Below are 24,400 nucleotides of genomic sequence, written 5' to 3' on the forward strand. Positions count from 1 at the left end.
TCAACAGCAGCGCTGGCCGGGAAATCCCGCGCTACAGCTAACATGCGTTTGCAGCGCTGGTTTTGTCCGGCGCTACTGCTAAATAGCAGTAGCATGGGGTATTTAACCAACGCTACTGCTAAATGTCTACCTATAAGCATTTTCCTAGTAGAGCGTTGGCGAGCCATGCGGGCGATCGGGGCGTTCGGCTGTGCTCACCGCGAGACGTGGGCATGCGCGAGCGCGTAGCGAGCACGGTTAGAGCATGCAGAACGTGGAGATGATCGAGAGTGAGTAGAGGCGTGGGTGCGTGCCTAGGGCGCGGGCTCGAGGCTATATAGCCACGTGGTGACGTTGTAATGGATTGACACAGTCGAGTTCGTGCTCGAGGAAAGAAAGAAGCGTTCGTGTGCTGGAAAAACTTCTGTGTCCATCATCTACCCCGTCCTTCTTCTTCCTCCTTCTTCCGTTGATCGAGTGCAAAGAGAGAGCGAGGTGCAGAGAGAGAGATCGAGGTAGAGCTAGGGTTTAGGGCAAAAGCCACGGTTCCAAAAATTGGCATCACAGCCACGTTCAGTTCAGGGCGCGCCAGCGATGTCACTCGTCCCCTACGCCGGCAGATCGGGCGGGTCACTGCCGCAGCCGGTGCCGGTGCTCACCGGTGAGAATTACATCGCACGGGCGATCAATGTCAAGGCCAACCTCGACGCGGCCGGGCTGTGGGAGGCGGTGGTCGTGCCAGAGGACGCCGCGGCGGCGGTGATCGCGAAGAAGGACAAGCCTAAGCGGGCATACCTGCTGGGCACGCTCGCTGAGGACCTGCTGCTGCAGGTGGCGTCGAAGAAGACGACGGCGGAGGTGTGGGTGAGTCTGAAGGCGCGGTTCTTTGGCGCGGATCGCGTGCGGGCGGCGCGGCTGGGCACTTTGCGCGGTGAGTTCGAGCTTCTGCGCATGGCGAGCAGCGACACGCTGGACGAGTTCGCCGGCAAACTCGGGGACATGGCCGCGCGTTTTGTAGGGCTCGGATCAACGCTGGAAGACGCAGCGATGGTGAAGAAGTTGCTGGACTGCATCCCCGATCGCCTGTACGCGGCGGTCGTCGGGATGGACTAGTTCTGCGACCTGGACACGCTGTTGTTCGACGACGCACTAGGGCGCCTAAAGGCCATCCACGAACGGCTGCGACGGTGTGGACAGGCAGATGGCGAGGGAGCGGATGGCGCGCTCATGTTCACGGCGGCGTAGTGGCGGGCGCGCAAGCGGCAGCGGGGGGTGCGCGGGACGATGACGACGCACGGAGCAAGGCGTCGGGCAACGGTGGCAACCGGCGTGGGCGCTGCTATAAGTGCGGCGTGCGCGATCACTTCAAGCGGGAATGCCCGCAGTGGAAGAAGGTGCTGCCGGCGAAGCGCGCCCTGCTGGTGGACGGAGACGTCGAGGACGCCGGGCTGCTCTGAGCCGCGACTTAGGGCACGAGTGTTGGACGAATAAGCCGCGGTGACGCACCGGACGCGACCATCGTGTGTATGGGCGCGAGCTGGCCGGGTCGGGCGCGTCGCGTCCGCGGCGAGTCGTGTGTGTGCGTGCGTGTGGGGTGCACGGGCGTGTCCGTGGGCCAGTACACCGTAGGTGTGGGTGTGTGTGTGCCGTCACTACTAGGGAAAACCTTACCAGTAGTGTTGGTTTTTGAAATACCAGTAGCGAGGGCGCCCGCGCTACTGCTACGGCGCTACAGCTATTTTGTAGCAGTAGCGCTTGTTTAGGCCAGCGCTACTGGTATGTTCAGATACTAGTAGCGTGTCTCTGGAAAGGGCTACTGGTAAATGAGCGCTGCTGGTAATATTTTGGCCCGCGCCACTGCTAAAATTTAATTTTTTTTTCTCGCATTTTGCCGTTGTGCATGTTTAAACAGATATATCTTTTATACAATGACAACTCATCATGAACTAGTCTGTTTAAATAGCATATTCATTACCACTAGTCATCACCACCAAACAATGTTCGTCAATGAAACATCGTATAACAAGTTGGTCACTAGTCATAATCACAACTCCTTATCATCATCATCAACTCTAACACACTGTAGCACATAATAACACATTCTACCTAGGACCTACTCCTCTCATAGGACCTACTCTACCCTCTCTTAGGTAAAATATCATAAAACAAGATAGGCATTGACTCTCCATTAAGGAAAATGGACTCTCCATAATAAAGAACGGAGATCATCCTGTCTCCAAGTCTTGGCCTACGCACAATGTTGCTTACAAGTAGCTCTCCACGATGGTCGAAACATTTTTACAAATCATTTTTATCATGGCTTCCTCGCTTTTAGAAATCCGGTATGGACAAGAGTGATGTGGATACTACGGCTGACCTCGCCGTGGTGGCCGTAAGCTCATAACATCAACGCGACCTCTCGGCAACATCAGATGAGGCACACAATCCATCGGGATTTTCTGTTCAAAAACATAGTAATAACTTTGTAGTTAGCAATGTAGTTTAGTTTTAGAAGAATTTATGCAAAAGATGCACGGATGTCGTAATAGTAGAAAATCTTACCATGCTATCTCCATTGATGTTACGGTAGTTCAATACGTGCACTAGTGGCACGTATTGACCATAATGTGGAGGAGTTTGATAATAGCTATTGTAATTCTCAAGATCGGTAAAAAATGCGATAAGACCATCTTTCTCCTTATAAGTTAATTGTGCTTCATCATTGTAGTAGTAGGTTCTGTCTACCATCTTCCGTACATTTTTTGAATAATGAAAATAAGCTGTCAATTATTTTGAAATAAACAATATAAATTACTTAATAAATATGTTTGAGAAACTCACACAGCGATAGAACTGGAAGTGTGTCAACAACGACCCAAATGGTCATATTCTTTTCGTCGATGTCAGGATCACCAAGATTGAAGGTGAGAAGCATACCCTCATGAAAATCATATGCCTTGCCAAGTGCTTCCCGATTCAGGCAACCAAAATTGGATGAGTTCACAGAATTTTATAGATTTACAGCAAAATCATAACCATGATGGGTCCTTAGTTGAATTATCTTTGTCTCCATGCTTTCATGATCTTCAAAACCCATCTTCTCCAAGACATAGCGTCTTGCATGGCATGGGATAAGCTAGTCGAATTGTAAAAGACGGAAATTACACGTTGAAGAAGCAGAGAAGTCGTGCAAAAAATAACAAAAAACACTTGTTGTCGTTGCGTACCGTTTCAACATCGAAGGTCTCCTAGAACTTGATGCTGAAGCGCCGACCTTCTACCAGGTGAGGCCTGTCGCACAGACCGCGCTCATCTTTGCAGTACTCGCACATAGCGAATTCCCTTTCGTCGTCAGATATTTCCTATATGTTCATTGTTGAAACAGAGGTGCATTCAATAAGCAAAACTAAAATCATAATAGAGATAAAACAAAGTACTCCATTCAAATTAGCATGCATTCAATAAGAAAAACTGAATCATAATAGAGATAAAACAAATTACTCCATTCAAATTAGCATGCATTCAATAAGCAAATAACAAATAGGTAATTAATAATCCATCATCGAATACATATATAGTAGTTTGTAGCAAAGATCATCATATAATATCACTAATACATCTCGAATAATAGCTCCTCTAGGTTCAGTGGGCCGCGGGCGGTGGACACCCAAAGAGAAGGAACCATCGCAGGATCATAGCTCCGGTGAGATCCTTGAAGAATCTGTCAGGTATTGGAGAACCTGCCGTCCGCCAACGCAACCATGTAGTGATGGACGTGCGCGTCCTCCTCCGTGACACGGTGCTGTACCACCTGCGTGGGGGACTCAAGCCTCTACACCGATGCAGGCCCACGTGACCGCCACCAAAGACGCTCTGGGTCGACGATGGGCTGGCTCCTCACTAAGCTGCGCTCACCGGAAGGTAGCACAACCCAGTACCAGCCCGGCTGAGCCCAGTCCCGGACATGGCCCCTCTGCTCAAGCAAGCCTCCTCCGCTGAGTCGACGACGAGGATGCGGGATAGGCAACGTCGATGTCGAGAACAAAATGCTTAATTATGAAAACAAAATTAATAAACACTTAGCAAAATTTGGCATGACCTTTGCTAAAAGCAGGACATATCGAGCGCCTGAAATTTGCCAGAATGTAAACGAATCGACATTTCTGGCAAAACATAGGCCACTCGAAAAAATATGACATGTCCAAAATGTGACATGCTCAAAATATGACATGTCCACTGCAAATTTGCATATAACAGGAAAAATTGCTTTCACTAAAAAAAATAGCAGCAATTGCTTTAATTAAAAAACTAGAATTCTGTTAACTACACCTAAACAACTAAAACACCTAAAATTCTGTTAAATACACCTAAAAAACCTAAATTCTATTAACTACACCTAATTAAAAACCTAGATAAATTTATGTCCTAACTTTAAAACCTAGCTAAATTTAAAAACCTAGGGTTCATACGAATTAACTAGGGTTCATACTACCTAATCTGTCCTAGCTAGGGTTCGATCATAACCTACATTATTCTAAGAACCTACATTTTTCAACTATATAGGATTCAAAATAACTACTCTCTAATAACTATAACTAGGGAGGGAGGGAGGAGGAGTAAGGAGGGAGGAGTACCTCTCGGTGGAGGAGGGCCGGCGCGGAGGGGTGACCGGCGGGGGAGGATGAAGGAAATATGCCCTAGAGGCAATAATAAAGTTGTTATTTATATTTCCTTATATCATGATAAATGTTTATTATTCATGCTAGAATTGTATGTACCGGAAACTTATGACATGTGTGAATACATAGACAAGCATAGTGTCACTAGTATGCCTCTACTTGACTAGCTCGTTGAATCAAAGATGGTTAAGTTTCCTAGCCATAGACATGAGTTGTCATTTGATTAACGAGATCACATCATTAGAGCATGATGTGATTGACTTGACCCATTCCGTTAGGTTAGCACTTGATCGTTTAGTATATTGCTATTGCTTTCTTCATGACTTATACGTGTTCCTATGACTATGAGATTATGCAACTCCCGAATACCGGAGGAACACTTTGTGTGCTACCAAACGTCACAACGTAACTGGGTGATTATAAAGGTACTCTACAGGTGTCTCCGATGGTACTTGTTGAGTTGGCATAGATCGAGATTAGGATTTGTCACTCCGATTGTCGGAGAGGTATCTCTGGGCCCTCTCGGTAATGCACATCACTATAGGCCTTGCAAGCAATGTGACTAATGAGTTAGTTGCGGGATGATGCATTACGGAACGAGTAAAGAGACTTGCCGGTAACGAGATTAAACTAGGTATTGAGATACCGACGATCGAATCTCGGGCAAGTAACATATCGATGACAAAGGGAACAACGTATGTTGTTACGCGGTTTGACCGATAAAGATCTTCGTAGAATATGTAGGAGCCAATATGAGCATCCAGGTTCCGCTATTGGTTATTGACCGGAGACGTGTCTCGGTCATGTCTACATAGTTCTCGAATCCGTAGGGTCCCCACATTTAACGTTCGGTGACGATCGGTATTATGAGTTTATGTGTTTTGATGTACTGAAGGTAGTTCGGAGTCCCGGATATGATCACGGACATGACGAGGAGTCTCGAAAAGGTCGACACATAAAGATTGATATATTGGACGGCTATGTTCGGACAGCGGAAAGGTTTCGGGAGGTTTCGGAGAAAACCGGAGTGCCGAAGGGATACCGGAACCCCCCGGAGACTAATGGGCTATGATGGGCCATAGTGAAGAGAGAGAGGGGCCGGCCAGGGCTGGCCGCACACCCCCTCCCCTTGAGTCTGAGTAGGACAAGGAAGGAGGAGGGGGCGGCGCCCCCCTTGCCTTTCCCCTCTCCCACTCCTTCCTTCCCCTTCCTAGTGGGACTAGGAAAGGGGAGTCCTACTCCCACTAGGAGGAGGACTCCTCCTGGCGCGCCCTCAAGGGTCGGCCGGCCTCCCCCCTTGCTCCTTTATATACGGGGGCGGGGGGGCACCCTAGAACACACAAGTCGATCGTTGATCCCTTAGCCGCGTGTGGTGCCCCCCTCCACCATAATCCACCTCGGTCATATCGTCGTAGTGCTTAGGTGAAGCCCTACGCCGGAAGCTTCATCATCACCGTCATCATGCCGTCGTGCTACCGAAGCTCTCCCTCGAAGCTCTACTGGATCGTGAGTTCGTGGGACGTCACCGAGCTGAACGTGTGCAGATTGTGGAGGTGTCGTACGTTCGGTACTAGGATTGGTCGATCGTGAAGACGTACGACTACATCAACCGCGTTGTCATAACGCTTCCGCTTACGGTCTATGAGGGTACATAGACAACACTCTCCCCCTCGTTGCTATACATCACCATTATCTTGCGAGTGCGTAGGAAATGTTTTGAAATTACTACGTTTGCCAACAGAGGAAGGCCGGTGCAGGTGGGCGGCAGGGGAGGAGGGCCCGCGCGGGGGAGGGCGGCCGGAGTAGGACGCGGGGGCGCGGTGGCCGGATCGGGGGATTGAGGGATTCTGTGAGTGTGAGCGTGTGAGTGTGAGTGAGTGAGAGGGGAGGGGCGCGCGGGCCACCGCGGGAGGAAGCAGAGGTGGGCTTAGCAACAGCGCGGGGGAGGAGGGCCAGCGCTATAGCTAAAGCTGCTACAGGGGGCCGAGAGCGTGGCCCATCAACAACAGCGCTGGCCGGGAAATCCCGCGCTATTGCAGCGCTGGTTTTGTCCGGCGCTACTGCTAAATAGCAGTAGCGTGGGGTATTTAACCAACGCTACTGCTAAATGTCTGCCTATAAGCATTTTCCTAGTAGAGCGTTGGCGAGCCATGCGGGCGATCAGGGCGTTCGGCAGGTGCTCACCGCGAGACGCGGGCGTGCGCGAGCGCGTAGCGAGCACGGTTAGAGCATGCAGAACGTGGAGATGATCGAGAGTGAGTAGAGGCGTGCGTGCATGCCCAGGGCGCCGGCTCGAGGCTATATAGCTGCGTGGTCACGTTGTAATGGATTGACACAGTCGAGTTCGTGCTCGAGGAAAGAAAGAAGCGTTCGTCTGCTGGAAAAACTCCTGTGTCCATTGTCTACCCCGTCCTTCTTCTTCCTCCTTCTTCCGTTGATCGAGTGCAAAGAGAGAGCGAGGTGCAGAGAGAGAGATCGAGGTAGAGCTAGGGTTTAGGGCATAGCCACGGTTCCAAAAATTGGCATCAGAGCCACGTTCAGTTCAGGGCGCGCCAGCGATGTCACTCGTCCCCTATGCCGGCGGATCGGGCGGGTCACTGCCGCAGCCGGTGCCGGTGCTCACCGGTGAGAATTACACCGTGTGGGCGATCAAGGTCAAGGCCAACTTTGACGCGGCCGGGCTGTGGGAGGCGGTGGTCGTGCCAGAGGACGCCGCGGCAGCGGTGATCGCGAAGAAGGACAAGCCTAAGCGGGCATACCTGCTGGGCACGCTCGCTGAGGACCTGCTGCTTCAGGTGGCGTCGAAGAAGATGACGGCGGAGGTGTGGGCGAGTCTGAAGGCGCGGTTCTTTGGCGCGGATCGCGTGCGGGCGGTGCGGCTGTGCACTTTGCGCGGTGAGTTCAAGCTTCTGCGCATGGCGAGCGGCGACACGCTGGACGACTTCGCCGGCAAACTCGGGGCCATGGCCGCGCGTTTTGTAGGGCTCGGATCGACGCTGGAAGATGCAGCGATGGTGAAAAAGCTGCTGGATTGCATCCCCGATCGCCTGTACGCGGCGGTCGTCAGGATGGAGCAGTTCTGCGACCTGGACACGCTGTTGTTCGACGACGAACTGGGGCGCCTGAAGGCCTTCGACGAACGGCTGCGACGGTGTGGACAGGTGGACGGGGAGCGAGCGGATGGCGCGCTCATGTTCACGGCGGCGCAGTGGCGGGCGCGCGAGCGGCAGCGGGGAGGTGCGCGGGACGATGACGACACACAGAGCAAGGCGTCGGGCAACGGTGGCAACCGGCGTGGGCGCTGCTATAAGTGCGGCGTACGCGGCCACTTCAAGCGGGAATGCCCGCAGTGGAAGAAGGTGCCGCCGGCGAAGCGTGCCCTGCTGGTGGACGGAGACGTCGAGGACGCCGGGCTGCTCTGAGCCGCGGCTTAGGGCACGAGTGTTGGACGAATAAGCCGCGGCGACGCACCAGACGCGACCAGCGTGTGTATGGGCGCGAGCTGGCCGGGTCGGGCGCGTCGGGTCCGCGGCGAGTCGTGTGTGTGCGTGCGTGTGGGGTGCACGGGCGTGTCCTACGGTGTGGGTGTGTGTGTGTGCCGTTGGCGAGCCATGCGGGGCGATCGGGGCGTTCGGCAGGTGCTCACCGCGAGACGCGGGCGTGCGCGAGCGCGTAGCGAGCACGGTCAGAGCATGCAGAACATGGAGATGATCGAGAGTGAGTAGAGGCGTGGGTGCGTGCCCAGGGCGCCGGCTCGAGGCTATATAACCGCGTGGTGACGTTGTAATGGATTGACACAGTCGAGTTCGTGCTCGAGGAAAGAAAGAAGCGTTCGTGCGCTGGAAAAACTTCTGTGTCCATTGTCTACCCCGTCCTTCTTCTTTTTCCTTCTTCTGTTGATCGAGTGCAGAGAGAGAGCGAGGTGCAGAGAGAGAGAGATCGGGGTAGAGCTAGGGTTTAGGGCATAGCCACGGTTCCAACACACTTGACAGTGAGAGACGAAATCATCCCTATACACTGAATTCATCTGTGCTCATCGGCGCGCCGCCGCCTCGCCACTGGCTGCTGCTGCCGGCCACCGCCACACATCCTGCAGAAGCCACAGGCACCGCCACCGCCACCACCCACCTTCTGCTGACCGATGGCCACGGTCTCCTTGTCATCCTGGAGCTGCTGCCCCAGCACCGCCACCACCTGCTCCATACCCAGCCGTACATCACCCTGACCGCTTGCCCCAGTCTCATTAGCGTCCTGGAGCTGTACCAGCGCCGCCACCACCTGCTCCCGGGCGGTCTCTTAGTGCGCACAGGCGAGGGAGCACTGCCCGCCCAGCTGCGCGTCCAGGATGTGAGAGATGCGGTGCTTGCTCATCAGGTACTGCCGCGCCCATTCCACCAGGTTATGCTCGATGGACGGCCGGTTCTTGTCTAGGGCTGGCCGGCCGGCTAGAATCTCCAGCAGCACCACACCAAAGTTGTACACGTCGCTCTTCATTGTCAGAAGCCCTGTTAACATGGATTAGCGCGCACATTACCTATGTTATATGAGGATTGCACATTTCACACTATTACACAGCTCGTCCCAACCTAGGAGCAACTAAACTAACAGAAGAAGTAATGATCGCCATTGACCTATTGGTTCAAAGTACACGAATGCTTATCTAGGTAGGCATGATTGTGTTATGGATTGGGCCACTGGTGCTTAGTCGTACCTGCTGCCAATATTTTCTATCCTGGTCATCTGGCTAGCGGCCTAGCTCTAGCTGTATTCTGAATATCTGATCATCTAATCCGCCTACTTCTAGTAATATGGGGACAGCGGACTGTAGACCAGTGGATGGCGCCGTCGTCGTGGCGAACTGTCGCCGCGGCAATGGCAAACGCCCTAGAAGGGCACAGTCGACGGCGGATGGCATGAGCGGCGGCAGCGGCAAAGGCCCTAAGCAGTTCGTCAGAACACACGTAGATCGTCAATGATCGATCGGATCTATCACATTGTCCAGGTTGTGCAGAGGCAAACCAATAGTTGGGCTATTGGGCTTTGGCCTTCTATATTCGGTGTAGTTGGTTCATTAAACAAATTTTTATATGGGCTAATGATGCAATTAGCAGCGGTCATTAGCGCTGTACAGTATACATGCAGCTAAAAACGGTTGAGGGGGGCGAGCGATTGGCAGGGGTCTAGCCCCTGCTCGCCCCCCCTTTTGTCTCCGCCCCTGGGCCAGCTGCAGAATCCCCTAACAACGTGCATATACATATGTAGATGGGGAAAAGGTGTGATACTTAGCTAATCTGCAACCCCTAAAAAAATCTAATCTGCATGCTTAGCACATGAGGTGAAGGGGGTGTTATTTACTGCTCTCATGGTGCTTCAGCCTTCATGGCAACCATAACTTCCACATAACAACAACATCAACCACCCCTGAGAAGAAAAACTAACGTGCTAAAAGTTCAAACCATCTTTAGTATCTCTCCCCTGCGCTAAATATACACTCTAAATTGAAGGTTTTAACGAAACAGAGTAGAACCGTCGAAGTGGTACCAAAGCATATCTATTTATATACTCCCTCCGTCCCAAAATTCTTGTCTTAGATTTGTCTAGATACGGATGTATCTAATACTAAAACGTGACTTGATACATCCGTATTTAGACAAATCTAAGACAAGAATTTTGGGACGGAGGGAGTATAAAAAGTAATATAAGAGGTAACCAGAAAAAAGTGAATTAGTCTAGAAAATCACACAATAATCTATTTATATATAAAAAGTAATATGAGAGGTAACCAGAAAAAAGAGAGTTAGTCTAGAAAATCACACAATAATTAGAAAAATCCAACCGTTAATTTGCATGGCCCACAGAAATTAGCTAATGTCGACCAATGGATCTTAAAATAGACAAATAATTACCCACCTCTGCCCTTCATTGTTTTTTCTTGAACCACACCTTTTTTTTTAAATCCTCGCACCGCACCTTTGACATGATAATGGACAATAAACATCTACGAATCCTTCTTTCCTAATCAGGATCTCATAACCGTAAAAAAAAACAGGGTCCCATAGTATCAAGCACGCAGCCGCCGCCGCAAACGCCGTTCACCTGCTTGAATCTGCCCGGATCAGGCACGCAGCCGCCGTCCTCCTACGTGAAGCTGTCGGACCCTCTTGCCCGAAGCCATGTGATTCACTTTCCCACGCATGCACATAAGCACAACACATCAGTATTAGATCACTACCAGAATAACTGCTTGCGCCGACGGCCTCATCTATGCCGACGGCCCCCGTCGGCATAGATGGATCTATGCCGACGGCCAAGGACAGGCCGTAGGCGTAGAAAAGCCGTCGGCATACATCCATCTATGCCGACGGGGCCGTCGGCATAGACGAGGCCGTCGGGACCGCTCGAGATATGCCTACGGGGACCGTCGGCATAGGCGCGGCCATCGGCATAGCCCGGGCCCACCACCCGGTCAGCGCTGACCGTTTGACGGCGTTGAAACTACGCCGACGGGAGGTAACGGCGGCCGTCGGCATATCTATGGCAGAGGTATGCCTACGGCATAGCCGTCGGCATAGACCTGGCCCATGCCCCTCTGCCACGTCATCGATCCGTGTGCGCAGCTATGCCGACGGCCTCGCCGTCGGCATATGTTTATTTAGTTTTATTTTTAATTTTGCTTTACACTATCTATGGCAAAGGTATGCCTACGGCATAGCCGTCGGCATAGGCCGCTCTGCCACGTCATCGATCCGTGTGCCATGCCACGTCATCGATCCGTGGGACTGCATCTCCGTGTGTGCACAGATATGCCGACGGCCTTGCCGTCGGCATACATTTATTTTACTTTTTTTTATTTTTACTTTATTTTGTTATTTTTACTTTATTTTAATTTTTGTTTTTCCATAAGATAATTATGCCTTATCTAAAAAAACATACCCCGATGGTATATCGATTGCCCCCCGTTACGAACGTCGCTATCGCCGTGTCATGGAGGGGGAAACGGTCGACACGGAGGGAATTCTGGTTGGTGGGGGGATTTGGGGTGTAGCTATGTCACCGAAACATCGCATGGGTCCTGATGCATATGTGAAAGTGTTCAGGCATGCGTAGACGCCCGTCTTGGGGCTCCGCGGTGTGCCCCCTGCACGTAAGGCAGTGCCGCCGTCACTTGGAGGGGGCCAAACCCCGGAGACGCGTGCCGCCTCTTCGGACATGCCACCACACCGTACGGCATGTATGAGGTCCCGGTGCGACGCTCGGGTGGCATTGCTACCCCCGTAGGCCCCCCGTCCCGCCTAACCCTGTAGCGTTTGACCACGGGATCTAGCCCTTTGACTTTGCACGGACGGGCTTTGAGCAGTGGACCTATCCACCCGGTTGTGTTAGGTCAGCCCATAGGAACACTTTGGAGCAACATACGGGCCAGACCCACAGCAAGATCCCCTCCGTGTAGACCCGACGCGCCCGTTTCCCCCCTCCAGGTGCCGGCGGCGGCGCCGTCCGTGGGGGGGCACACCCCGGAGACGTGTGCCGGGCGTTTGCACCCGCCACAACACTTCCAGACTTGTGAGAGGCCGCCTACGCAAGATTTGGCGGCATGCTAGCCCACGGAGGCCGCCGGCCACAGTCGTAGACACGCGAAGAGCAATCCGCGTAGAGGGAATTGTTCAGATACTACTCCATCACGAACAATTAAGAAAAATTACCATCAGTCCTCATACATGTGGGGTGGTGTGGTGGCATGTCCGGAGAGGCGGCACGCGTCTCCGGGCTGTGGCCCCCATCACGGACGGCGCCGCCGCCGGCACTTGGAGGGGTGAAACAGACACGTCGGGTCTACACGGAGGGGATCTTGCTGTGGGTTTGGCCCGGATGTTGCTCCAAAGTGTTCCTATGGGCTGACCTAACACAACCGGGGGAGAGTTCCACTGGTCAAAGCCTGTCTGTGTAAAGTCAAAGGGCTAGATCTCGTGGTCTAACGCTACAGGGTTAGGCGGGACGGGGCCCTGGGGGGTAGCAATGCAACCGGAGCGTCGCACCGGGCCCTCATATATACATGCAGGGTGGTGTCGTGGCATGTCCGAAGAGGCGGCACGCGTCTCCGGGGTGTGGCCCCCCTCACGGACGGCATTGCTACCCCCCCCCCCCCACAGGTACCCCGTCCTGTCTATCCCTGACACAGACGACCGCCGGGTCTAGCCCTTTGACTTTCGCCGGACGTGGCATGTCCATCTATGCCGACGGCTAAGCTCCAGTGGCATTGCTACCCCCCACGGCCCCCGTACCGCCTAACCCCCAGGGTCCCGGTGTCACAGGCGTCGCACCGGGTACCGGGTCCCATACAGACGGTAAACTAAGAATCTAAAATGTAATAATTGAATTGATTAAAAACTCCGGTATTCATCATTGAAAATGTACTATCACTGTGAACCTTTTAGTGCTCAGGCACCGGGCCGGCTGCCCGGGCACTGAAAAGTTCACAGTAATTGTCCATTTTCTTCATATAAGTCTAATGAATACCGGAGCTTATAACGTATGGATTAGTGAACTATTTAAACAGGTCAAATTGCTTTTCCCTCGGCGAGGTGGGACTATTTTTTCAAAAAATTGTGGTTTGCATATATGCCAACGGCCTAGCCGTCGGCATAGGCCTCCCATCTATGCCGACGGCCGGGCCGTCGGCATATGTCCACGTTATCCACTCCCCCCGGGCTGCTGACATGTGGGCCGAGCCTATGCCGACGGCCATGCCGTCGGCATAGGGCCAACCTTATCCCCTCGGCCACCCTCCTCCTCCACTCATTTCTCTCCCTCACCGCACCCGACCCCGACCCCTACCGCCGCCGCCCACCTCCTCCGCCGCCCGCCCTGAGCACGCCACCGCCCGCGCCGCCCTGAGCACGCCGGCGCCCGCGCCTCCCCGCTCTGACCCGCGCCGCCCCACCCCGAGCCCGCCGCCGCCCGCGCCTCCCGGCCCCGACCCCGAGCCACCCCGCCCCGACCCCGGGCCGGCCGCCCTGCCCCGACTCCGCGGCGCCCCGCACCGGCCCCGCGCCGGCCGCCCTGCCCCGACCCCCCTCCGGCCTCCCTGCCCCGACCCCGCGCCGCCCCACCCCGACCCCCCTCCGGCTGCCCCGCCCCGACCCCCCTCCGGCCTCCCCGCCCCGACCCCACACCGGCCGCCCCGCCCCGACGCCCCGCTGGCCTCCCCGCCCCGACTTCGCGCCTCCCCGCCCTAACTCCGGCCGACCCTCTCGAAGGTGAAAATTTTATGTATTTTTTAGTGTTTTTTAGTAATTTTGTAGCTAGTTAGATAGGTATTTAGATAGATATTTAGATAGTTAGATACATAGTTAGATAGATAGTTGTATAGATAGTTAGATAGGTAGATAGTTAGATAGTTAGATATTAGTGAGATAGGTAGTAAAAAAATTGGTTAGATGAGATGCTATATGTTGCATATCTTGCAAAAAAAATTGGTTCGATGAGATGAATCAATGATTATGACGAATAGGTGATAATGATGATGATGAATATGTGATGACGATGATGAATATATTGTTAATGTTGTTAGTTTTTTTGCCTACATGATGCAAAAATAAATGAATGCATGTTTAAATGTTTTAAATATGCTCTATTAGTTGTGATGTTCTAATTTTTTGTCGCGATGGAATTTGCAGGCTTTGTGGTGTCGCATTTCATCGGAGTGACCGTTGTCCGACGCATTGGCCCCCCTGAGCATCCCTCTGCTGTTCGACTACTTCCTCTACAGCCGAGGGTGAGCTACAAGTCCATCTCCTCCCTTTTTTCATATCACTAGATTTCATTCTCAAGTCACCTGGCGTAACCTAGGCGTTTCCCGTCCGAAAGGGTTGCATCGATAAATATGCATTCAATTGCATATTTATCACCGCAGCTCTTTCCGATTGTCCAGCGTTTTCCACGGACAGCCCGAGGATGTGTAGATTGGTTATGTTCTCCATGTTCTACCCTGTTCCGAGACAGGATTTCGGCGGCGCCTCCCCATTGTTCTCCGGAGCACATTCTCTCGGCTATTTGCCGAGACGTGTATCTGGAGAACAGCGGGGAGGTGCTGCCGAAATTTTGTCTCGGAACGGGGTAGAATGGAGAACGTACTCAATCTACACATCCTCGGGTGGGATTAGGACCCATCTTTACCTATTAGAGATGTAGCTGGATTCAACGCGGTAGAAACTGAAAATTTGATGTGATTAATTTAAGTGAATCCTTAATTATGTTGTGTGGCTTGCAAAAAAGCAGAGGATGGCAGATAATCAGTGGATGTACAGTGGTTTTATCCGTCGGAATCGAGTAACATCAGAGTGGATCGCGAAAACCGATGTGTATTTGAAGGAGATATTCCGTCGTCCAATGAGAATTATCCCACCATGCCCCTGTGCGAGATGTGCCAGACGTCGCCGTAGAAATCAGACGGACATGAGTGAGCACCTTCGCACGCACGAATATATGCCAAACTTTGACATGTCGCCGATAAACATAACCGAGCAGGACCGTGGTAGAGAGGAGGTGATGCGACAACGCATCGATGGATATGAGGACGACGGGGTCAGGGACATGCTAGATGATGTCATTGTTGCAGAAACGGCGAATGCGACACCTTCAGAGAATGAACCGGAGGAGCCGGAGGCAACCGCAAAGGCCTTCTTGGAGGTCTTGGCCTCGTCGAAGAAACCTCTTTATGCGGGTGCGAAAATATCTCAGCTGGATGCCATCTCGCAACTGATTGCAGTCAAGGCTGAGTACGGCTGTAGCCAGAGATGCTTCGAAGCATTCTTGGGAGTATGGGCTAACAGCCTCCCTGAGGGTCATGAACTGCCGAAAAGCATGTACGATACAAAGAAAATCATGAAGGCACTCTCTATGGATTATGAGAAAATAGATGTTTGCCCGAAGAATTGCCTTTTGTTTAGGCACGAGTATGCGGATGACAAGTACTGTAGGCAGTGCGGTTCGTCTCGGTACATTGAGGTGGTCGGTGAGGATGGTAAGAAAAAGCAGCTAACCATCCCCGTTAAGCTTCTTCGGTATCTTGATTTTATAAAAAGACTGCAGCGCCTTTTCATCACGAAGGAGTCTGCCAAAATGATGAAGTGGCACAAGGAAGGTATAAGGTACAATCCAAACAAAATCGTACATCCATCGGAAGGGGAAGCATGGAAGTCGTTCGATGAAGAATACCCCGAGGAAGCAGCCGAGGCTGGGAATGTGAGAATAGCCATATCAGGTGATGGGTTGAATCCATATGGTATGTCGTCCAACCCATACAGCTGTTGGCCCGTGTTTGTAATTCCGCTCAATCTTCCTCCCGGTGCCCTAATGCAACGCAAGACCATGTTCTTGTCGCTCAACATTCCGGGGCCTGATTATCCGGGGAAGCGGCCCTCCACGCGGACCATGGGACCCATGCCAAGGCCGTGATCACCACTTTCTGGGTGAGTTCTCTTCAGAAGCACAAGTTCATTCTAGTTTCATGAATGATTTAACTCATGGCTTCTTCCATTCTTGTTTCATGCATGATTGTAGAAATTCTATCGAGTTCTCCCGGAGCACAGGGCCAGAGCAGACCAGATCGTGCTGCGCCAATGCAAGAAGAAGGCCCGCCAGATGCAGTACGAGGTGCGCTATGTGGCCATCTCGACATACCATCACGACTATCTTGGTGTGAAGATGACCAAGGAAGACGCGCGGAGGATGGGCATTACCTTGGAGAGGGACGAGTTCTTGAAGGTAAGTATAAAAGATTTTTCATTATGCTTTCATTACCTTGTGGTACATTTCACCGTTTCGTGTTGACATGCCATTATGCTTTCATTACGTAGGTGTTACCAAATTGGTGTTATGGAAAAGACGAGTCCTAGGCGGCATTGGTGGATCTTTGGTGTGACGAGGCTGGAGCCTGGGCGGCTATGAGAGTCAAAAACAAGGCTAACCGAGGAAGGAGGGAGTACATGCTCAGGGAAACCGAAACCACTATCTCCACAAGGCAGTTAATGTATGACTAACCCCATTAAACATTCTTCTTCTTCTATTTACCATTACTTTCTTATGTATGACTAACCTCTGTTTGGTGGTGCAGGAGGAGAAACTGAAGCGGCCGCTCTCACACATGCAGGCGTGGGAGATCGCCCATACGCGGAAGGACCCCAAGCCTAGCGAGCCCAAGTACTACGGGAAGAAGACCGTGCATAGGAAGAAAGCCTACTCCGATGGGTATCTGGCGTTACATCCTGACACACCTGACCCCATTGCGGCGGATCTGGACGAAAGGGTGGTGGTGGGCATGGGGCCGAAGGAGCACGGTCGGGAGGCGGTTCTCGATGCTGTGATCACTCCTACTATCTCCTACACACAGCTCCGTCGGATCGACCCGACCCTGAGCCAGCGCACGAGCACGCCCATGAGCAGTGCACCGTCACTGTCCCTCTTTCAGGAGCAGCAAACTGTAAGTATTTTCCATTTTATCTTCATTGCTCCCTTTATTTTCCGCATTTAGTAGTTTTATGAGTTTCATCATGTCATACTGTAGGCCTACATGGAGTACACACGCCAGGAGACCATGGCGTGGCACGACCGCCTTCATGCATACCATCATCAGAGGGATCGCCAGATGCAGCACGCTTTTCAGGAAATGGCGGCCGGCAGGTGTCCTCAATGGCCATCAGCAGAGGGTCCTCCAGCACAACCAACGTTGCTGACCTTTGAGGAGTTTGTGGCACTGGCACAGGACGCTGGCCCCTCGCCGGTTAGTTCATCCCCAATCTATTCACTCAAAGCATATCATGCCTTTCAACACAGTCATATATCCCGTTAATATGTCTTTTCAACATCCAGGGAACCGGTGGATCAACCGTTGGCGGTGGTCTTCGCAGCACTCCCGAGTCACGGAGCCCGACCACTCCGATCCATGGAGGCGGAGGCGGAGGTGGAGGCGGTCTTGGCGGTAGCGCTGCCGCTAGCAGTGACGACCTGGGCTTCAGCGGTCTTGGCGGTGACGACCTCCGCGGTGCTCGACGTCCTGGCGCTTAAGCCTTTTGGTTACTTGTGTGCTTATGCTTATGTAATTTTAGATGACTTGTGTGTGGTGATGATGATAAACTTGTGGTCTTCGATGGTCCTTTAGATGACTTGCGTGCTTCTTTATATGCTTATGCTTATCTTTATGTTGATTATGATGATGCTTATGCATATATTGTTGTGATGGCGACGGATGATACTTAGATGTGTTCTATATGTCTATTTCCATCATATATATCTGCTGATATGTGTTGTATATCTGAATTGAATTGATTTGAAAACAAACAGAAAAAAGAAAAAAAAATCAAATACATACTATGCCGACAGCTAGGCCGTCGGCATAGGGCTGGCCTGAGCTCCCAGTTGCTGACGCGTGGCATCTATGCCGACGGCCTGGCCGTCGGCATAGATTTAAACTAAGCCGACGGCTAGGCCGTCGGCATAGATGCCACGTGTCAGCAACTGGGCGCTCCTCGGGCAAGCTCGGCATAGATTCAAACTAAGCCGACGGCCAGGCCGTCGGCGTAGCCTTGCCCCAGGAGAGCCCAGTTGCTGCCACGTGGCAGACCTATGCCGACGGCCTGGCCGTCGGCTTCGTTTAAATCTATGCCGACGGCTAGGCCGTCGGCATAGGCTTGCCACGTGGCGAGCAGGCGTTGGTCAGCACTTGACGGCGGTCGCCGTTAGGAGGTAACGTTGCCGACGGCTAGGGCCGTCGGCATAGATGTACGGACACCGTCGGGATAGGGCCTATGCCGACGGCCTCCCGGGCTACGCCGACGGATATGTTGCCGACGGCCCTATGCCGACGGGGGCTGTCGGCATAGGCCTGTCCCGACGGCAAATCAGGGCTATGCCGACGGCCAGGGCCGTCGGCATAGGGTGCGATTCCGGTAGTGGATATTCCGTCACGCCCATAGACCAACAAGCATCTTTCCCATGCATGCATACGCATGCATACGTCTTGAACTACTTCAACATGTACATGTGTAATGTGTTTTGCTTTGGTGGAAATCGATCCAGATGCATGGTTGCTTCATCGAACCGTTTGATTATTATGTCTCGATGGATGCATGCAAGACGTGCTGGTGCACTGCGAGATGTACGTTGGCCGGCCGGCCGGCGGCCGGAGCCAGGTATTCATCAGTTTCGCACTCCTCTACATACTCACGTTGCCTTGATATAGATTACAAGTCGGCTTTTGCTGCAATCTAACTGCCTTCTGATATAGCTAGCTAGAATGCATGAATCTAATGATAATATACATCAACTCAATAAGAAGACGAACATACCGGTAGATGTATGATGTATTCATTCAATGACAACAACAGAACACATTATGCAAAAGGACCAACAGCAGCACGCCGACAGTCTAAATAAGAAGATCGATGGATACCCTTCAACATCGCCGACAACGTCAGGTAAACATCACATGCCCACTGTTATGTCTATACGTCACCAACGTGGTGCAAGATGAATTGTTGCGTGTAGCCGTCTATACAGCCCAGATCAAATTAGCTAGGCACCAGAGCGTATGAAAGTAACTAACACATTTCTTTCTTTAGATCTAAATATACTTTTACATCTATGTACGTTCATTATTCCTAGTGTCCTTTTGGAATATCTCCTTGATTACAGTTGCTTTGCAGTCATCTTTATACGAGGTCGCGATTTAGTATACCATGGAGGTTCGGATGGTAACATGTGACCAGTCAATATAGAAAAATGAAACCGTCCATCCATGTTGTTTGCTGTCTGATGCTTCCAAGTTGTCTCTCTCATAGTGAAACACCAATGATATAGTGATTCTGCAGTAATTATCAGGAGGACGCCGAACCTAAATCCCACGTGTTTGTAGTGTCAGGACACCATGATTGTTGTCTTCACATTTTGGATAACATCACTACCCCAAACCGACTTTTTCCTGACGGCCATATTCCGTCAGGAATGAACAGTTTTCGTCAGGAATGAGCCCCTCCCGTCAAGAATTTCCCGTCAGCAACAGCTTGCCAGGAAAGAAAATCTTTCCGGACGGTGCCCGTCAGGAATGTTGTTCCTGACGGGAGTCCTGAGATGCCCATATTCAAATTCCTGACGGCCATACCGTCAGGAAATGCTGTCAGAAAACTGGCCGTCGCGAATATCTTCTGTTCCTGACAGCTAGTGGCACTCAGGACCATACCTTCAGGAATGAGGTCAACATATCTATGACGGCTGGCTTCGTCAGGAAAGTAGATATATTCAGCCACATGCCAAATCATCTCACATTAATGCATACGCAAAGGTCACACAAACCGGTTTAAAATAAAATCCAGTTCCTAGGTCACAATGTACCCATACAATTTATTCAAATCCCATTGTTTGCAAGATCCACACATTTATATCCAAGTTATTATTCATGGCAGCTCAACTTAACAGGAGGTGTCACCAAGTCCGAAACACGCATACTAGTTGATTCCTAAATTGCCAGGAGAAGCAATTGAGAAAGAAAGCCTACCTAGTTCATAATATTAACCACTAATTATACTACTGGAATTCCTAAATGATTGTCCTGTGTTGGAGGAGAACTATGCTCATCCGCATGAGTAGCATGAGGATGGTCTTCATCATGGGAAGATTCTGTCAATGGAGTACCAGCATTCCCTTGGGCTTGGAATGTTCCATTCACCTATACAATAGAAAAATGTATTTCAATGAACAACAGTGAAAGGCAAAACTGTGATATATACAAGTTTTCAAACCAAAAGGTAAACTCCAGATCATGACACACTTGTTGCTAGGCACCAAGCAAGTGAAGAAGACTTTTCTTATTGCCCAGCACAGGCTGCAATAATGAAAATGTAACATGAACATAATGAAAAAAATTAACGAAGTATGCCAAGCAATAAACTGCATGTTCAGAACTAGCACTACATGTAGAAAACTAGCAGTAAGCGGGCATATTTATAGCTTTCCAATGCAAGTTCCAAACATCGGCGGTTTAACATCACTATAAGAACTTGATGTATTCCAAGTAAGCACGGAACATGGGCATGAGCTAAAACAGTTGGGGAGCCTAAACAAGCTGCAAGGCAATCTGAAAATTCATCATCTTGAAAATGCGAAAAACAAGAAAGAAGCGAATGATGCAAAGCTGGCTGATAAGAAAAGACTAATATGACTGGAACTGTCCAGGGGTGGTTCCTTATGGACTTGCTCACCAGAAGTTCAAGTGGAGGTGCTCGAGGGCCTTCGCCCACCCAAGGGTCTGGTGAGGAAAATGGTGGCCCCAAGTACCTACAACGACTTCTTCTCATAAGCTGCATTCGTGAAGGAAATTAGAATAACTGGAGACATACTCATAAATGCAAGTTTAGAGGTATATACATCTATGAATTCTATTGATGCAACATGTTTTTAAGGGAACAACTATGCAGCATGTTATGCCTGCCTGCCGATGAAGACCATGTTTATTTTCTTCTTACGGTATGCAATATTTGGGATGATGAAGAACAGATTTATTTGTCTCCAATGGTTTGTAATATTGTGTACTGATTTATGATGTTTTATATTCCATTTCCATTGGCTTCTAATAATAATGTGGAACAGCAGACTTTGTGGATCTGGATGGATCCTAAGAGCCCCACTCCAGTCCATTTCACCTGATGCTAATCCGAGCAGTATAAGTGTTACGGGAGCAGCAGGGTGAAGCTAATGCACTGACAACCTTTCACTATTGAAGCTAAAATGATCTAGAGTACTACCCAAGCATAGTTTGACCATCTCAATTTTTGGAATCGAGTTATGAGATCCAAGCCATACTCTGTTACAGATCATTGACGGAGGGAGATCCTGAGAGTGTGTGCATGGTCACCGGCACGGAGGAGCCCTCAACATACTCACAGCTTGACTAGACTGCATTCCAATATAGCTATATGTTTCACACCAAAGCGGTATCACTAGGGCAAGATGAGTTGATAGAATCAGAGTATACACAAAGGAAAACATTTGGAGCCGGAGCGCCGGCGGAACCTTTCGGCCGGCCGCGTGGCACAATGCCAAACTAAACCTACTGCAGTCCTTAGATACAATATTAAGAGTTTAAGACAATGTTTTTTTTGTTGCAAAAACACATTAATGAAAACTGACTGAAATAGAAATTATAAACTCTAAATGATCAATAAATGGATCTCACCAGTCATAGTGAGAATCATTTTGGAAAATTATAAGCTAGCAGGGTAACATGTACAGAGACTTAAGATGGCAGCAACCAAAATTATAAGCTAACTTTACATTGTTGAAATACATAGACACTTGGGCAGCATGAACAAGTTTACAAACCAAAAGGAAACACCAGTTCACGACACACACATGTTGTTATCCACCAACCAAGTGAGAAGTCTTTTATTAAAGCCAAGTGTAGGCTGCACCTATGAAGAACTAACAGGAACATAACATACAAGGAAGAGAAGGGAATAAGATAAATGTTTACAATCCAATCCAAACTGAAAGCCAAGACCATGTACATTTCGTAGTATAACTTGCTCCTCTTCTTGTCAAGATTGTCTAAAATATTTTAATACATGAATAAAATGTCAATACCATGCACATTAGAAACCATTGTCAAGTTTGTGCAAACATACCAGATCACTACCATCCATCAGCTCATCTTGAAAGGCTCGAAGGTCTTCGGGTATTTCCCATCCAGCCGTCCCAACTTCTTTATAACATCACCACCAGAGGAGTACATAATTGCAGTTCCTTCTAATCTACTGGATATGCATCTTGAAAAGCTTTGTAGTACTTCTTCTGAAACCATGAGCGAATCACAATATGTCTCAATTAATTTAAGATTGACAATTATTGTCGTTTTGAAGATAAAGCAAATTTGCGTGAACTTGCAAGAATCCTGGACTAGGAGGCGCTGGACTGGGAGGGAGACACGAGGACGAGGCAGCTGGCCGGCGAGGGAGGCGGATCTGGACGGGAGGCGCCGGTCGATGGAGAGACGGAGCTGGAGGGTGGCTGGACGGCGAGGTAGGCGCCAGTCCACGGAGAGACGGAGCTGGAGTGGCTGGACGGCGAGGGAGGCGCCGGTCGATGGGGAGGCAGGTGGCGCTGGAGTGGCTGGACAGCAAGGGAATCATTGTTGCAGGATCTTCCCAACTGACCATTTTTCCTCGATAAATCTTGCTACGACATTGGAGTGTGATGGCCCTATATCGTTCTCTCTTGCTTTTGCAACAAGCACTAGATTCCTTGTAGCACCATCACCTATAAGTCAAATGACCATGCAATTGTAAGTGTTTATGTCCGTTTCTTATGCAGGGCCATGATCACAAGTGAAATGAAACTGAATGCAACTTACCAACATGATTTTGGTCTGAATGAATGATCATATAAGAACCCTGAAACATAGTGAATATATCACAAGTGTTACTCAAACAGCAAAATCAACATCTTTTAATTGCAAAATGAATTTGCGAACTGAAAAGGCAAAATTTACCACAGTACACAGTTCTGAAAACTAAATAGCAATTTCTTCGACCTATATAAGTCCTTTGGTACGGACATAAAGATAAACAAAGTGACATGTTTAGAACTAAGAATGAAATAGGTAACCTTTTACATGACACTGTATGGTTGTACAAGGGAATTCTGCTGTATCAGATTCAGTACTGTGGGTCGTTTTGACACCAAGTAATGAATGACAATCTTTGTCACAGACTAAATGCATAACAAAACCGTGAAAACATAGATGCTAAGATTTATATACCATATTGATGAAACAATTTCCGAGGTCGCTTTCAAACAACAATGTACATAGTAAGAGCGAGCAAGAAACATCACAGAAGTGTCTGTAGCTCTGCAGCACATGTAGATTATTTGACACAACAACAAATAGGGAGGGGGGAGGAGAAGAACTCACTGGTCGGGGAGGGAGTTGCGTATACACGGCGACGGAGGCGGATCTGGCACTCACTGGTTGGGGAGGGAGCTACGCATACACGGCGATGGAGGCGGATCTAGAAGTCGCCGGCCAGGGAGGCGGATCTGGAAGTCGCCGGCGATGGGTGCCGTGCTAGATGGGGAGGGAGGCTGCGCTGGAGGCGTGGAGTTGGTGCTCAACGGCGACGTGGGCGGCGCTCGATGGGGAGGGAGTCGGCGGATCAGAACTGGGCGGCGGGCACGGGGGGCAAGCGGCGGCGCTGGTCGTGGGAGTGAGAGGAGCAGCTCGATGGGGGAAGACCCGACCCTGTTTTAGGGATTTTGACCTCCCGGGCGAAAATATCAGCGCGTCCCGCGAACGTGTCCGTATCTGATTCGTGACGTGGATTGGGCCCCGACGCGAATGTGCCACCTCGTTCCTGAAGGTTATTCTCTTCCCTGAAGGCTATCGCGAAGAACGTCAGGAACGTTGCGATGTTTCCTCTCGGCGGACCGTCCACGTCAGGAACGCGCCCACGTTGAGGCATCGGGCCCGTCACGACCGTGCCTGGCCGTCACCAGTTTCGGGAAGTGCATGATCTATTCAACTTAGTTTATCTTTCAGAGTGAACCACAAAAATCCATCCAAGAAAGATTTGTTCTATACCCTGCCTCGGGCATTGTTCATGCTTCTACGCGTACGGCCACCACTGCAAAACAGACGAGCGAGGCTCCGGAACAGCATGCTGCTCCAGACCTCACTGAGATCTTACAAATGCAAC

The 24,400-nt window shown here is 50.6% G+C and overlaps 2 protein-coding genes and 1 long non-coding RNA gene across 3 annotated transcripts; 2 read left to right on the forward strand and 1 right to left on the reverse strand.

Moving 5' to 3' along the window:
* Window positions 1-573: 573 nt before the first annotated feature.
* On the forward strand, window positions 574-1,092 carry LOC141027551 (uncharacterized). The gene has a single exon (XM_073504619.1). It carries the CDS (start codon window positions 574-576, stop codon window positions 1,090-1,092), a length of 519 nt encoding a protein of 172 aa, XP_073360720.1.
* Window positions 1,093-7,573: 6,481 nt separating this feature from the next.
* Window positions 7,574-8,080, forward strand: LOC109772669 (uncharacterized). The gene has a single exon (XM_020331373.1). The coding sequence runs from the start codon at window positions 7,574-7,576 to the stop codon at window positions 8,078-8,080; it is 507 nt and encodes a 168-aa protein (XP_020186962.1).
* An 11,916-nt stretch (window positions 8,081-19,996) lies between these two features.
* LOC141027905 (uncharacterized) lies at window positions 19,997-23,953 on the reverse strand. Its single transcript, XR_012189893.1, has 6 exons — window positions 23,620-23,953; window positions 23,059-23,098; window positions 22,593-22,964; window positions 22,334-22,499; window positions 20,912-21,010; window positions 19,997-20,379 (listed from the first exon to the last, which is right to left on the reverse strand). It is a non-coding gene; the product is annotated as an uncharacterized lncRNA (long non-coding RNA).
* Between the last annotated feature and the right edge of the window lie 447 nt (window positions 23,954-24,400).

Source organism: Aegilops tauschii, chromosome 7 (assembly GCF_002575655.3).
Source record: "Aegilops tauschii subsp. strangulata cultivar AL8/78 chromosome 7, Aet v6.0, whole genome shotgun sequence".
Taxonomy (NCBI): Eukaryota; Viridiplantae; Streptophyta; class Magnoliopsida; order Poales; family Poaceae; genus Aegilops; species Aegilops tauschii.